Source organism: Manacus candei, unplaced genomic scaffold (genome assembly GCF_025592945.1).
Source record: "Manacus candei isolate 608988 ecotype Guabito, Panama unplaced genomic scaffold, ASM2559294v1 h1tg000165l, whole genome shotgun sequence".
Classification (NCBI taxonomy): Eukaryota; Metazoa; Chordata; class Aves; order Passeriformes; family Pipridae; genus Manacus; species Manacus candei.
The window spans coordinates 344,951-359,659 of NW_026138213.1; the positions used below are offsets into that span (position 1 = coordinate 344,951).

The window sequence follows — 14,709 nt, forward strand, 5'->3', positions numbered from 1 at the left end:
TCACAGGTAAAAGGGCTACAGTTTCCACCCAGTTGTTCCCCAGTTAGTGGTGGAATATAAACCATCAGTGAAGAATTTGATCTGTTCTGATGAGCACTGAGTGCTGGAACCTCCAAATACCACGTCAGACAAAAACCAGGTTCTATCTGGTAGGATCCTGATATTCCAATTATCACTTCCCAAAACTCCAACCACACATTCTGTGCCCAGACCACGTTGGAATAAAAACCAGAGGAGCCTGGAACAGCAACTCACCTTCAGCAAGGAGCCACTGCTGACCTGCAGACATTCTCCCAGACTGAATTATTGGATAACACATCCAATATGGAACAGCACCTGCTTATTGACTGACCTTCACAAGGAAGGAAACTCCGATTTTACTCCCAGTTTATATGTATCTCCCTTTTCCTCCCATCCTTCTCCCAAAAATCTGTCTGTCTTGCACTAAAAATCTTCACAGTGAAAGGTTTCTCTGTTCCCTTTACTCTCTGGTTTCCACAGAATTCCAGGTTGAGTTTTCTGGGGAGTTAATTAAGATTAAGTTTACAGCTATTCTATAGTTACAGCTATTCTTGCAGATGTCCCAAAAAGACATTTATGTCCATCTCTTCTCATCTCGTCCTATTTCTGCATAAAACACTAAGAAAAAAAAAAACCCATAAATTGATATTTCTGGAACCCACAGCTGAAAAAAAGGGGTTTTTCCTAGTACAAAGCAGGTCAAGAGCTGAGTTTCTAAATGAAACATTATTGATTTCTCCTAATTTTTTTTCTTATAAGCCAGCAACTATCAGAATTATTTTAACAAGAAATTATTTTTTCTTAAAGAAAGATGTAAGTTCTGCGATTTCTAGTTTTAATAATTGGCACTAATTAATTAAACTGTAACAACATTAACTTACACTTGATCCATCTCAACCATGAAAACAAACAAAAAAAAAAAAGGAAATAAAAATTACTGATAGCAGCAAAACACTGGGAATGTGTGTGGGGAAAATACTGTTAATAGAAATTAACATAATATAAGCAGAAATCTTCTTTTTATTGTCCCCAAAAGATAAATATTAATTGGCAAAACTCATCTATAACAGAGATTAAGAAAAGAATAAATTTGCCTGCAAGATTTTAACGTGTTTTATGTACCTAAAGCTTTAAGTACTTAGATAAATTACCAGATTAAATCAAGGCCATTTTTATAATATCATTTATAGTGCTGTGAAGGCCACATTTGCTTTTTTAAAGTAATTCCTCATCTTGCTCCATCAGGAGGTTTCAAAAAAAACCCCTCAGGACCACGGGATGCAGCGAAATAACCTCCCACAACATGTCCCCTGAGCAAAAAATCCCAGCTGCTTTTCAAAAACCTCAGCAGAAGGTGATTTATTTCACTTCTCCCTTTTTCAAACAGATGGATAAACTGTGATGGAAAATATTAAACATTCCACGAGTCCTAACCTGCCATGGTCTGCTAACTTTAAATTACTCCCCATCACGTGAATTCTACATGACATCAGCTACCACACAAGATCTGAAATGTGCATAAAAGCAGGTGGCCACCAGCAATTTCTTTTATCTCTGACATCTGGTACCATAATCCATATAAAACACACACGTTATCTTTTGCTAACAACTCACAGAATCAGAGGGTCGTGGAATGGTTTGGGTTGGAAGGGACCTTAAAGATCATCTGAGCTCTGAGGCTTTCCCACTGTCACTTAATTTAGTGAATTATCCACAAAAAGTGCAATGTACTGCATTTTTAAAAGCATGAAATACAAGCAATTCGTGGGATTCAGATGAAGTGTTCAAAAAATTATTAGGGCTGTAGGAAATATAAAGGGGATGACTAAAAATAAACCAGCAGAGAGGGAATACATCATTTTCAGATTCGGCTGCGACCACAAGCAAAATTATTATTTAGTGTCAGCAAAATAAAGTGCTCCCCTTTCCTCATACTCCCTAATTTTCAACCAAAACAGAAAAATTAGAGTTGGAATCACCATGTGCTTAAGTGGAATCCTTACCAGCCTTTATGACTTCAGAAAAATCAAACCCAAACACTAAATAAATTACCTTTCACAGACAATTTTCCATTTGAACAAGGGTGTCTTGGGCTTCTGATCATTAATTGGTTTGATCAGAACTCTGACAATGTGTAGATTTTTCCCCAATTAATACTGCCATCTCCTTACATCCCACTTATTTTACTTTCATCCTGGAGTATTTGCTAAATAAAGATTTGTTTCCCTTGAATGCCATGTTTTTATTTCCTCTTTCCTCACCTCCTCCTTCCTACTTTATTTTTTCCTCCTCCAGTTTTCTCTTCACTATCCCACTTCATCTTCCTCTGTGGATGGACAGCCTGATGATCCACTTGAACACAAACCAAACCAAAAACATCCAGGGGACAGTTTATAGTTGGATCCCACAACTCCTTAATGCAACATCCATAAAGGCTTTGTGTTTGCAAAGAATCCTTTAAAACACTTCTGGGTCTTGTTTTTTTCTTTTTTTTTTTATATATAAGATCATACCATCAGTAAAAATAGTGTCAGTTCAAGTTTACAAAAAAAAAAACAAACCCCTTTGGAAGTCCATCCCCTTTTAACAGTTAAGCAACAAGAACAATGCCAGCAAATTCTTTGGAGAGCAACAGGAGGTACAGGATTTTATGGCAATCCTGGGGATCACAAACCTGCAGTGGGGGAACCTCACTTTTTTTTTTTATACACACCATTCTCCAGGCCATGACATTTCGGGCTAAATGATACGAGGTGTGATAAATGCAAGCCCTAGTTTGAATACAAACAGATTCTTAAAATATTTTAACTAGGACTATAAGTGAAAATAAATTAGGCCGGTGGGATTTAGGTCAAGAATTCAGATTCGGTGGGATTTTCTTGGTTTACTGCTTAGAGTTAGAAAAGACACAAGCCTGCAAAGTTTTTGGCTCTGGGAACAATCACAGGGAATCGTTCTGAAATTAAATCACTATCTTCTGACTGGCAGCATAAAAACAAACAAAAATCAGTGTATTTATTCTTAAGAACAGGTGCTGTCTAAACTCCCCAAAACCAGACATGCTTTAAGTTTCCTGGTTCCTACTTAGCTTCCATACTGCTGAACATCCAACCTCCTCCTTTTTTTTTTTTTTTTCTAACAAGGGTGAAGAGATGGAGATGTGCAAAATGGAAACTGGAAGCAAACTCTGAGTTTCTAACAAATCTGATTATTCTCTTCTCCCTGTGTAGTCACAACGAGACACTGAAACCTCCAGGGAATCATCCAGACTTTGTGTGACTGCATTTAGTTGTGGTTCAGTGCTCAGATCTTTCACAGAATGGTTTGGGTTGGAAAGGACATTAAAGATCATCCCATCCTACCCCCTGCCATGGGCAGGGACACCTTCCACCAGCCCAGGTTGCTCCAAGCCCCGTCCAACCTGGCCTTGGACACTTCCAGGGATCCAGGGGCAGTCACAGTTTCGCTGGGCAACCTGGGCCAGGGCCTCCCCACCCTCCCAGGGAAGAACTTCTTCCCAATATCCCATCTAACCCTGCCCTCTGGCAGTTTAAGGCCATTCCCCCTTGTCCTGTCACTCCAGGGCAGGATCACCAAGGCTGGGAGAGCCCTTCAGGATCATCCAGTCCCACCCTCACCCGGCAGCACCACAATCACCCCTAATCCATGTCCCCAAGGGCCACATCCAGACACCTCTGAAACTTCCAGTGACAGTGACTCCACTTGGATTCCATTATTCTGTTTTATCTGAATGCAACACCTTCAATTTATTCCTTTATCGATCTGATGATCATAACAATTACAACACGAGGGGGTTGGGGGAGAAATGCAGATCCAGGACTTGTCCAAGCCCTGAGTTGCTCAATAAAGTTAATTAGGGACAGGGTGGGTGGGGGAGGTTGTTTTATCTGACCACATTATCAGTGCTGAGGCCCTGGCCCAGGTTGCCCAGAGAAGCTGTGGCTGCCCCTGGATCCCTGGAAGTGTCCAAGGCCAGGTTGGACAGGGCTTGGAGCAACCTGGGCTGGTGGAAGGTGTCCCTGCCCATGGCAGGGGGTGGCACTGGATGATCTTTAAGGTCCTTTCCAATCCAATCCATTCCTTCCAATCCAAACCATTCTATGAATATTAACAAACCTAGTTTTTCTATGTTGTACCCTCCCATTTTTAAGGCATGGCTCATGTCCTACACTGATTTATGCCTCTGAGGTTTTTAATTTATTACTATAAGCACATGACTTTATTTAAGGTTATTTTGTGATCTGAGTTCATGTTGGGGATAATAAGGTGATTATGTGATGGACACAAGGATATCTTTCTCAACGAGGTGCAAATATTAATCCCTGAGTCCTTTTGGGCAGTTTAAACTTAAGGCAACACTTCTTTTTACTAAATAAAATTAAAATTCAAAGGCAGAATTGACAGCCATGGAGTCAGCAAACCAACAGCAACAATACACACATAATATGCTGCAATTAATATTTTATATATTAATGCTGCATATATATATTTTATATATATATATGCTGCAATATATTACATATAACAAGATATTATATCCATTATGGCATATTGTATTCTATTACATATATTCCATTATATATTAATGCTGCATATATATTTTATATATTTTATATATATATATATATATATATATGCTGCAATATATTACATATAACAAGATATTATATCCATTATGGCATATTGTATTCTATTACAAATATTCCATACTCCAAGTTAATCCTCTTGTTGAAAAAAACCACAATTTGTAACTTCAGCGCTGAATTTTTTCACTTTAATACAAAAAAATCTGTTTTAAAACACGGGCATGAAAACAGCCCCATGTAAAACAAACCAAGTGTTACTGAATCCCTGCCACTTCCATCCTTCAGCTCTTGTGCAGCCTTCCAGGGTTTCCTCTCATATTTAACCAAGGAGGAGAGTTCCAAGGCTCTGTGTGTGTGTGTATTCCTAGGATGACATGGACTCAGGAACTTCCAGCAGCAGGGAAATACAATATACTCCGAGTTCAACATGGGTTAATTGCTCTGCAAAACGAGTACCTCTTTTTTTTTTTTATGACTCAATTCCCTCTGGGAATGCCAAACCTCCCTCTGCACCGACAGAAACCCTGCGAGTGGGGGGCCCTCACTTTCATGGAGAGGAAGAAAATCTACTGATTTTACAGAACAAGAAGAGAAAGAGGGGCACATTTTTGCCTTCAGTGCCATGAAAAATCCCACCCACAAGGTGCGTGACAGGAAAATAGGGACGGGATTGTTCGGAGCCCTCAGGAACCGCTCGCGACAGGTGGGAAGAGAGGCCCGGAAAATCGACTCAAAGGAGACGACAAATCCCAACAGAGAAACCCTTCAGGCAGCACGTCACGAAAAATGGGATGGCAGAGAAGGGGCTGGGAATGGCAAAGGAGCAAAGCAGTGCCAAAAAAACTTCCCCAATTCCTCCCTTCCTACGGGCGGGGAAGGGAACGGACTCTCTGGAATTCCTGCAGGATCTTTTGTTATCGGCCTTCTCCAAAGGCTGGAGGAGGCAAATCACTACCAAGAAGTGAATGGAAGGGGGAAGTGTGAAATATTATATGTTTAAAACTAAATTAGCAAAAGCTACTGCTGAAATTAATTTGGTTTGATTTGAGGGAAACAAACTCGTTCTGCTACTTGAGCTGATTTTTGGCACCCGAGGAAGGGCCAAAATATCAAATATATAAAAAAACCTTAAGGAAAAAAAGCATCTAAGTAGGTGTTCGATGCATTAACTTTCTTCTTTTGAGGATAAAAAGCCTTTCAATCCTATAAATTAAGAAAAAAAAATAGGAAATTTAAAAGTTAGCGACGCCAATGATGTAAAGAATGAAGGAAGATGATCTTATATCAAGGAAAGTAAGATTAAAGAGCAGGTCTACTGCCATCAATATCTAACTTTGGGGTTTTGGTTAGACATTCATCATGCAAAGCATTCCTTCCCACCCTAAAGTTTAACATACAAACAAAATCAAGGGATCTAAACTTTTAAAGGCAATATAAATATTTCGAGGGCTCTCCGCACTCTCTATCCAAAAAGACAAAATATTTTGGGTTATGTGGTTGTAGAAGAGATTAAGTATAAAATATGTAGAGTGTTCAAATGCAACTGACCCATTGGTCAGCACCTGTTTTTTGAATATTCAGTGCCTATTTCCTGAGAGAAAGGGACCTTTCCATCAAGGAAGAATCCTTCCTGCACACCATGGAATTCTCCAGCTCCCTGACCAGAATTCTTGAGGGTGAAGGGTGTAAGGGGTTAATTTATACAAACTGTTAAAGTTAAAACACTCATTTTAGCAGACTATTAATGTATTTGGATGGTCTGACCATGCTAAAATACAAACATTATCAAAGAATCATGGAATGGTTTGGGTTGGAAGGGACCTTAAAGGTCATTTTCCACCCCCTGCCATGGGCAGGGACACCTTCCACTAGCCCAGGTTGCTCCAACCTGGCCTTGGACACTTCCAGGGATCCAGGGGCATCCAAAACTTCTCTGGGCAACCTGTGCCAGGGTCTCCCCACCCTCAGAGCCAGGAATGATTTTAAATTTGTTCTTTAAAAAATAGGGTTTAAACAGAAAATAAGGGAGATCACCGAGGTGCCCGGAATGACTGAGCACAGGGCCCAGTGTTTACACAGAATTAAAACATCACAAGGATTTGAAAAACAAATTAAAAAATCACCCAGCACATAACAGAGTTTGTCAACCTCAGCTTGTTTGCTTCTGCCTCTGGAGTGCCATTCCAATCTCCTTCAATTAAACCTTATTTTTACTTAACCCAGACCTGCATTAGCAGCATCTGTATTTCAATAAAACAAGAGTTTTAAAATAAAATGAGTCCTAATGTCCACCTGCCAAAATTAGAGCCGTAGTTTAATTTTTCAAAGTCTGACAATATGAAGCCAGAAAAGTAAGAGGGCACTGATGATGTAAAGGATTTTCTTTTTTTTAAACTGTTTGGAAATTGTTTATTCTAAGCTGACATTTTATTTAAATATCCTATTCAGCAATTATGAAAGCAACCTCATTCCACATTTCACTTCCACTAAAATTCACCGGTTTTGTGCCAAACTCTTCCCAACAACAGCACTTTGTCCTTCTTAAATATTGGGGAAAGGGGATCCACAATAGCATTTCATAGAGAATATATCACATGCTGGCTTAATCATGTACAAATCAAATTTTCTGCCAACTAAAATATTGAAAGGGGATAGAAGATACAGAATAAAACTGAAATTTATATCTAATGAATTTATTTTTTAATGAAATGCTCGTGAAGCCATTGCAGCCAATTAGAGTGGGCAGAAAGACTGGAAATAGAAATATTTCTGTATTAATCTCCAGCCTTGTGAGTGGAATGTCTGTGCAATGGGACTCTTGTATCACTTTACCAGACACAGCCTCGAAAACAAGGGTTTCATCCTAAAATCCACAATCCCAGGGGTGCCCTGAGGAAAGGAGACACAGAGAGAGGCAAGATCAACCTGTTCAGGTGGCATCAGGATAAATACCTGGGAAGAAAAGGGCTCTGAAAGTTGCAAAAAGAATTTCCTTACAAAGAAAAAAAAAAAGCCAAGGTTCTAATCTTTTTTAATTTAGAAGAACTGTAGTTTGAAAGCGAAAAAGACTTCCTCTCCTTTTTCTCCTGGACTCTTTGTGGAAGAAAAGGAGAGACTTATCTAATGTAGTGGCAAGAGGACTTTTCTTCTTTTTCTTCTTGGACTCTTGTTGAAGGAAAAAGAGAAATTTAATCTATTGTAAATATATTATTTCATTGTAGAAGTGATAGCTACGTTGTTACCTATATGTATATATATGTAAATAAACCTTGTATTTTCCCTTTCCCCCAGTGCTGAGTAGCTGTGTTTTGTCTGAAAACCCTCCTCACACTGGGGCAAATTGTGGGAAGGGGGCTTGAACTTGGAAATTTAGATTTCTGAGGGTCTCAAACCACCACATCAAGCCTTTAAAATCAGATGACACTGAAACAAATTTTTAATTGACAACGAAGTGGATGCCACTTAATTTTTGGGGTACCTCCAGGTGCATTCCCAGTTTGTTGTCACTTCAGGACACCCAAATCCAGGCCAGGGATAGTACAGTTAATACTCAAACCACCCCGACCTGCCATCTGGAGAGCTAATGAACAATCAAGGGCTCCCAAATTAAACGACAGAATTTTTTTCCCTTAGAATCTTTAGGACAACACTGTCAAGTCCAATCTATTCCCTGGGCCTCCAGAATCAATTTTTCAAACTTTATGACAGGTCTAATAGTTCCCACCTGTTTCTCCTGCTTGACTTTTGACTGGCACGTTACCAGCCAGGGTGGAAACGCAGACAAAGACCCCTATTAGGCTCCGGCTGTTTCTCTACTGTGAGGTTGCTCAGCCATAAAATTAGTTCCAGCCCCCTTTTCTCCTCCTTCCATCTCTTCATTTTTTTATTTTTTTTTGGGGGGGGGGCACGAAGGTTTTTGGGGGAGTGGGAAGGGAGGCAGGAGTTTGGCACCCGCTTGGTGGAAGGAAAATCCACCGAATTTTTTTATCGTCTACTAAACAATTTCTCAGCTAAATTTATGACAAATCACATTCACTAAGTTCTCTCTATCATATTTTTAACCCTCAAAACTTGGCCAAATTTGAGAGTCTATCATGCAACATATGATTACATAAAGGCAGTGCTGCAATTTTTTGGGGGGAATTGTGAAGGATCAGTGGGTAACTTGAGTTTTTACTCAAGCAAACAATATCTTTTTTTCCTGGAATACATTTTCCTTTCACTCAGAACTGCCAGTTAGACACAAGTGTCATGCATACATCCTAACAAATTCAGAGGGGTTCATTTGGAAGCACCTTAAAAACCTGACCACTTTTTGCTTTAATGAAAATTATCTGGAGGTACCTTAAAAACCTGACCACGTTTTTTTTGTGAATAAAAATTATCCAATAGGTCTCTGCATCGATTTCTAGTGAAATGTTATCATCTAAGATATTCGTATTTATGAAATATTTATGAAGTATTATCATCTAAGACTCAAGGGTCTTCACTGACCTGCAAATCACATGGATTCCATTATTCTGTTATTCATGGCAACCAAGTATTTACAATAACATCGACCACAATACTTAAGATAAAAACCTTAACTTATTAAAACAAAGGTCTTTCTGTAAGATAAATTTAATATAAATTATTAGTAAATTAATAATTTTAATTCCAATTATAATCTGCCTGGGACCATCTTCCCAGTATAAACTACTTAGAGCCAGGACTTCTGGTTTCCAACTTTCCTGAAAACCAACTATTCAAGCCTCACCACGATGGGGAAAATCTTGAAGACCTACATCTGTAAGCACTTCGTTATATTTGGAAAACTTAATGCAAAAAAGCAACCTTTAAATACGTGAGAGTAAAGGTTCTGCAGTCACTGAAAAACCAAGACCACTTCTCTTGCTTTCCTTGGTAATTAATTGCACATAAATTGGTCAGATGTGGCCCTATTTAGCTGCTGATATTTAAAACTGCCCTGTCTGTATCTCTCCAAAAGCCACTGCAAAAACCAGCTGCAGGATGAGGATGTAGAGGAGGGGAAGGGGATTGGTAAAATTTAAGAGCAACAATATTTAATGTGTGCCTCTTAATTGCAGTATTTTAGTACAAATTATCATTTGTAATTTCTGCAAGACTACAGACTAATTTAATTAAATACTCTTATAACACACCCCCCTTCACAGATGTTGTGTGCCTATATTGCAAAACACCTTTATTACTTGCAAGAAGGCATATTCTGTAACTTATATCAGCCTCACAGTTCAGGTTCTCAGGCTGAGAACTAAAGCCATTATTGCTGGTTAACTCATCAGTTAAAATAACAATCAAGGTGATTTAACCAATGATGCTATTAAAGAAAAAAAAAAATCCAACCCAAAATCCCTGGGGTTATTATTTTTCACCAGTAAAATGCATCTGCAATTTCTGCCAATACATTGATACTCCAAAGCAACTGCCAGGAGAAGTTACAGGTAGAAACACTCATGGAATAATCTGTCCTGAAGAGCAACAACTTCCCAAAGACAGGTTTTTCCATCAGACTTCCATGAAAAACACAACAGTGCAGCCTTTGTACACAGCCTCCAGCCTGAGATTTAGTAGCTGTGATTTTCATATCACTTAATCCCATCTAAACTCTAAAGAACAACCTTCTCAAAGGTATCCCACAACTCATTCACAAGGGTCATCTGTGTGATGATGAAAGAACTTCTTCCATATCCCCTAATCCACGTTTTAAAAACCCAAACGAACCACCGAAGGGCATTTTAGTGACATTTTCAGCAAAAGAGAGAAAACAGTAATGCTAAAATTAAGGACAAAATCTCCTTGGTACTACTTTTGTCAAATAGTTAGCTTAGACAATAACTTGTACCAGAAAATAACTCGTACTAGAAAATAACTTGTGCCAGGAAATGCATTTAAACCTCCAAATGTGCTTATTTATCACCTCGAACTTTCCCAGTGATGTTCATGCTTTGCAAGAAGAATAAAGATTAAACTCCACTCCCAAACACAGTCACGCTCAGATCTTCCCACCCTTTATGGCTCAGTATTTTACACACCACAAATCAATATTTTGTGAACCCAAAGGTTTCATTTTGCGTCCAGTTTCTTTCTGAACGTCGCGCGTTACCGTAACTGGGAATCCCTGACGGCAAAGCCAATTTGGGACGGTCTAGATCTCTCTCTTACCCATCCAGAAGGTTCATTGTGCTGGTGGTAACCTCAGTGAAAAGCAGAATCTTGCCCAGCTTCTTGGTTTGAAGGTTCTGCTGATAGGTCTTCAGGCTGAAATGTTCCGAGGAGAAACTTCCCATCTCCGTGACCACCGGCATGAGGGACGGAGTCACCTCCGCTTCGGAGCCACAGGACGACACGAATTTAAGGGACACCTTGCTGGATGCCCTTAATCCTTCAGCATCTACATTCCCCTCCAGCCACTTGAGGAAAGCAAGGTGGATTTCCTGCGGGGGAGGGAAATAAAGTGAGAAATACGGATTTCCCCCCACGTGGAGACGTAGAAACATTTTTCCGAGAACGTTTTTATTCAAGCAATCGTTTCCTACTTCCAAACAGGAAAATTGACCCCATTTCAGCTTCAAAGATCAAGTTCTGCTGCTTGTTCTACTCCAGCCTGGCCTGACTACTTGGTGTTGTCCTCCTAGGCTTGAGATCATGCTCGTTTGCAGGTTAATTAAGCTTAATTTTTCCCTATAAGAGGGTTTGTAGTGGTTTTCCTGGAGCCTGGAGTGCACACATTCATCTGTATCATGCAGGTTTTTCAGCATGCTGAAATTCTTTGCTGGAAGAAGCCCTTCAGTCCATCACCAAAGCTGGATTTGAAGGATAAAGCAGCAGGTGAGAAAAGCATTACTGACTCCTCAGCAGAACATGTGCTCAAATTGCTCACACCTTCAGCTAATGGATGATTTACTACAATTATTATCTGTGTACTGGCACCCCAGAAACAACTGTCACACATTCACAGAACTCCTTCTGGAGATAAATAATTCTACTTTGATAAATTTGATGTGAAATGTTTACCCTGTCTTTGGAAACTGTAAATTTAAGAGCCCACAAACACAGATGCTGGGACTTCTTGTAGCTTAAATTTCGGAGAGCTGTCCTAGGGTCAAAGTTGTCCTTTATTGTGATAAATGAAACCATTAAAAAACCCCATGGTTTCAACTCCACTGAAAATAATTCACTAAGGATTCCTGCCCTCAAAATTTTAAGGGGAAAACCTGTGACTTTCAAATAAAAAAGCTCTAAGCAAACACATTCCCCTCCTTCCCATGTAGGGCCGTATCTGGGAACTGGAATATGAGCGTTCCCTCCGTGAGTGCTGAGGACACAACTGAGCTCTCCTGCCCCTGAATGAGATGCCTCAGAGCTCCAGCCCAACTCTTTCAAACCCACAAACCACAAGCTAAGAGCAAACTTCCTCCAAACAGTTATCTATCCAAGGAATGACTCCGATTTTCCACATCCCGCTGTTACACCTGAGGAAGGAATGAGAGAAGCAAGTCCTGCTCTTAACACCTTTCCACGGATTTTCCACCCTCAGGAGCTGCATATTCTCAAATTTCACAGGGACACTGCTGCTTGTGGGATGTTCTTTGTGTGCTGAGTGTCAGCAGAGGGGCTGCTTTGCAGCACAAGTAGTGGAGAAGGATACAAAGAAAGGAAGGTTCTCTTCCCAAATTCCATCACTTCTAAGCCCCAGGACAACCTCAGAGTGACTCAGTAACTAAACTGTAATTACAGAGAAACTACTTCTCATTTCTTGGTTTTCTAAAGCTCCCTCTGAACTCTAACTTTTTAAATAAAATATGCTTTAAATATTTTCTTCCCTTCCCTTTTTTTGCATATACATCATAAATGATGGTGTGATAATAATTAAAGGTTTTGTGAGCATTTCTTTGACTTGATTTGCCTGAAGCACTTGTTCCTTCCCTCAGTGTAACACCAGAGCTTTGACAGACTGCTGACAAATTCTTCACACATTATCCTACTTGGTTCACATACACACAGCAACTTATTGGCTATAATATCCCATATTTAGAAAAATTACAGCTTTCATTTTTGTCAGGGAAAAACTAATCAGAAAATGTCTGTTTTTCAAATCCAGAAATTTTCTCAGCAGAAAATAATTTCTTAAAAGAGCAAATAATTTCTTAAAAGAAAAAAGAGCATCTATTTATGTGTGATGTTACATTAGTACAAATATGCCACTTATGACTGCATATATGGTTGAAATTGTGTGGTATATTTGTACTTATATATATATATATACACACTTTACTATATTCTTTCAAGTGATCACTTTCAAGTGATTTTTCCTCATAGTTTTTAGTCTTACTTCTTGATTTAATTTTCTTGCTTCTAACACGTACTGAACCATTTAAGAATTGCTATATGTGTATAACTATCAAGTTAATTTTGTCCCCACAACGTCCACGTGCTTACTGAGCTGAGCAAAAACACAAACACGAGGAATTCCTAATCAAGGACAGGGATTTTTAAAAATTGTTAAGAAAATAGGGGTTTACATTTTCAACAAGGCAAAGTTTCAAGTGCTGGTCAAATACACACTAGAAAAATTAATTTTTCCTGTAAGAACTTCCTTCACAACACGGATGGGCTGTGGTCCCCACAGTTATAGCGGCACACAGAAAAGTACATTATTACTCAATGAAATAAATTTATATAAGAAACAGGGTTAACCTCTGCTTCAACACCACTGAAAAGGAATAAATTCGTGTCAGAACCCGAACTGTGTGATTTTTTTAAACTGAGGATTCAGCTGGAATTCCAAAACCTCTCCTACTCCAAACGGCATCCGCCGTTCTGCAGCAGCCTCTGGTGGCCGCTCCAACGAGAAGTGTTGGGTCAGGAACCCTCTGGGACCAGCCCAGGTGTGCCCAGGCAGCCAACCCAAGGCAAGAAAACACCCTAATTCCTGTCCACTGCTTTCCCTGAAAATCCAGAATTATCTAAACCCTGAAAGTGCAGTACAAGCTTTACATGATCGTGGAATCCAAGAAGCTGCAGCTCTTTTGTGTTCAAACACTGACAGTGAGTGCAGCTACTCACACACACAATCCTATAAAATCTGTGTTACCCACCCCATCGCTTTCACCCTTTGTAAATATAATAATTACACTTGTTTTAGGGTGGCACAAATACCTTCTGAAATTGTTATTCATCAGTTTGGAGTGGGAGAACTAAAGTCAAACCAAATTTAATTTCACAGAATAACAGAATCATGAAATGGTTTGGGTTGGAAGGGACCTTGAAGATCATCTTTTTCCATCCCCCTGCCATGGGCAGGGACACCTTCCACTAGCCCAGGTTGCTCCAACCTGGCCTTGGACATTTCCAGGGATTCAGGGGCAGCCACAGCTTCTCTGAGCAACCTGTGCCAGGGCCTCTCCACCCTCCTAGAGAAGAATTTCTTCCCAATATCCCACCTAACCCTGCCCTCCTTCAGGTTAAGACCATTATTTCCTATAAAACTGTAGGGTTTTTTTTTTCAAACCACACTTTTTTCATGTACATTCCCAAAGGCAAAGCCTTTCCCCTTCTTTCTCAAAGCAAGAAAATGAAATTTGACATGTCAACCAAACAACTTGGATACAGGAGAGTTAATCAGCTTCTCACAGCTAAAAATATTCAACCAGAAGTTTAATATTCACAATGAGAAAATGTTTCTACCCCTATTTGAAATGGTAAAAGCACAATGTAGTTTCAATAGCTTCACAGACACAGAAAATTAAGCCACTACCCACCCTCAGCTCCTCCAGCACAAATTGGTCAGTGTGGTGATTGTAACATAAAGAAGGAAGAGTAAAAGCTGTATTTTGTTTATGATTTAACATCTGCTTGCTGTGATTTTAAGAGCTTGGTCAGGTGTGTGAAGGAACTGCTCCAGAGCAGCAGAAGTTTTCTTTTGCTGTTTAAAATTCTTTTTAATTTCATAATAATTAGTTTCGCTTTTCCCTCACTTAGGGTTGAGATTGAACAAGGAGGAGAAAAGAGGGAGACATGGGAGACAAAACCCAGCTGCCTGTGAACCTTTCTCTGTTGT

General features: G+C 39.5%; 1 protein-coding gene across 2 annotated transcripts in view; it reads right to left on the reverse strand.

Moving 5' to 3' along the window:
• HLCS (holocarboxylase synthetase) overlaps window positions 1-14,709 on the reverse strand; it is a 111,603-nt gene that overhangs the window by 62,213 nt on the left and 34,681 nt on the right. For both annotated transcript variants that reach the window (XM_051773045.1, XM_051773046.1), the window contains exon 6: window positions 10,812-11,083. In XM_051773045.1, the coding sequence (XP_051629005.1) occupies window positions 10,812-11,083 (272 nt within the window). The remainder of the gene's footprint in view (window positions 1-10,811; window positions 11,084-14,709) is intronic.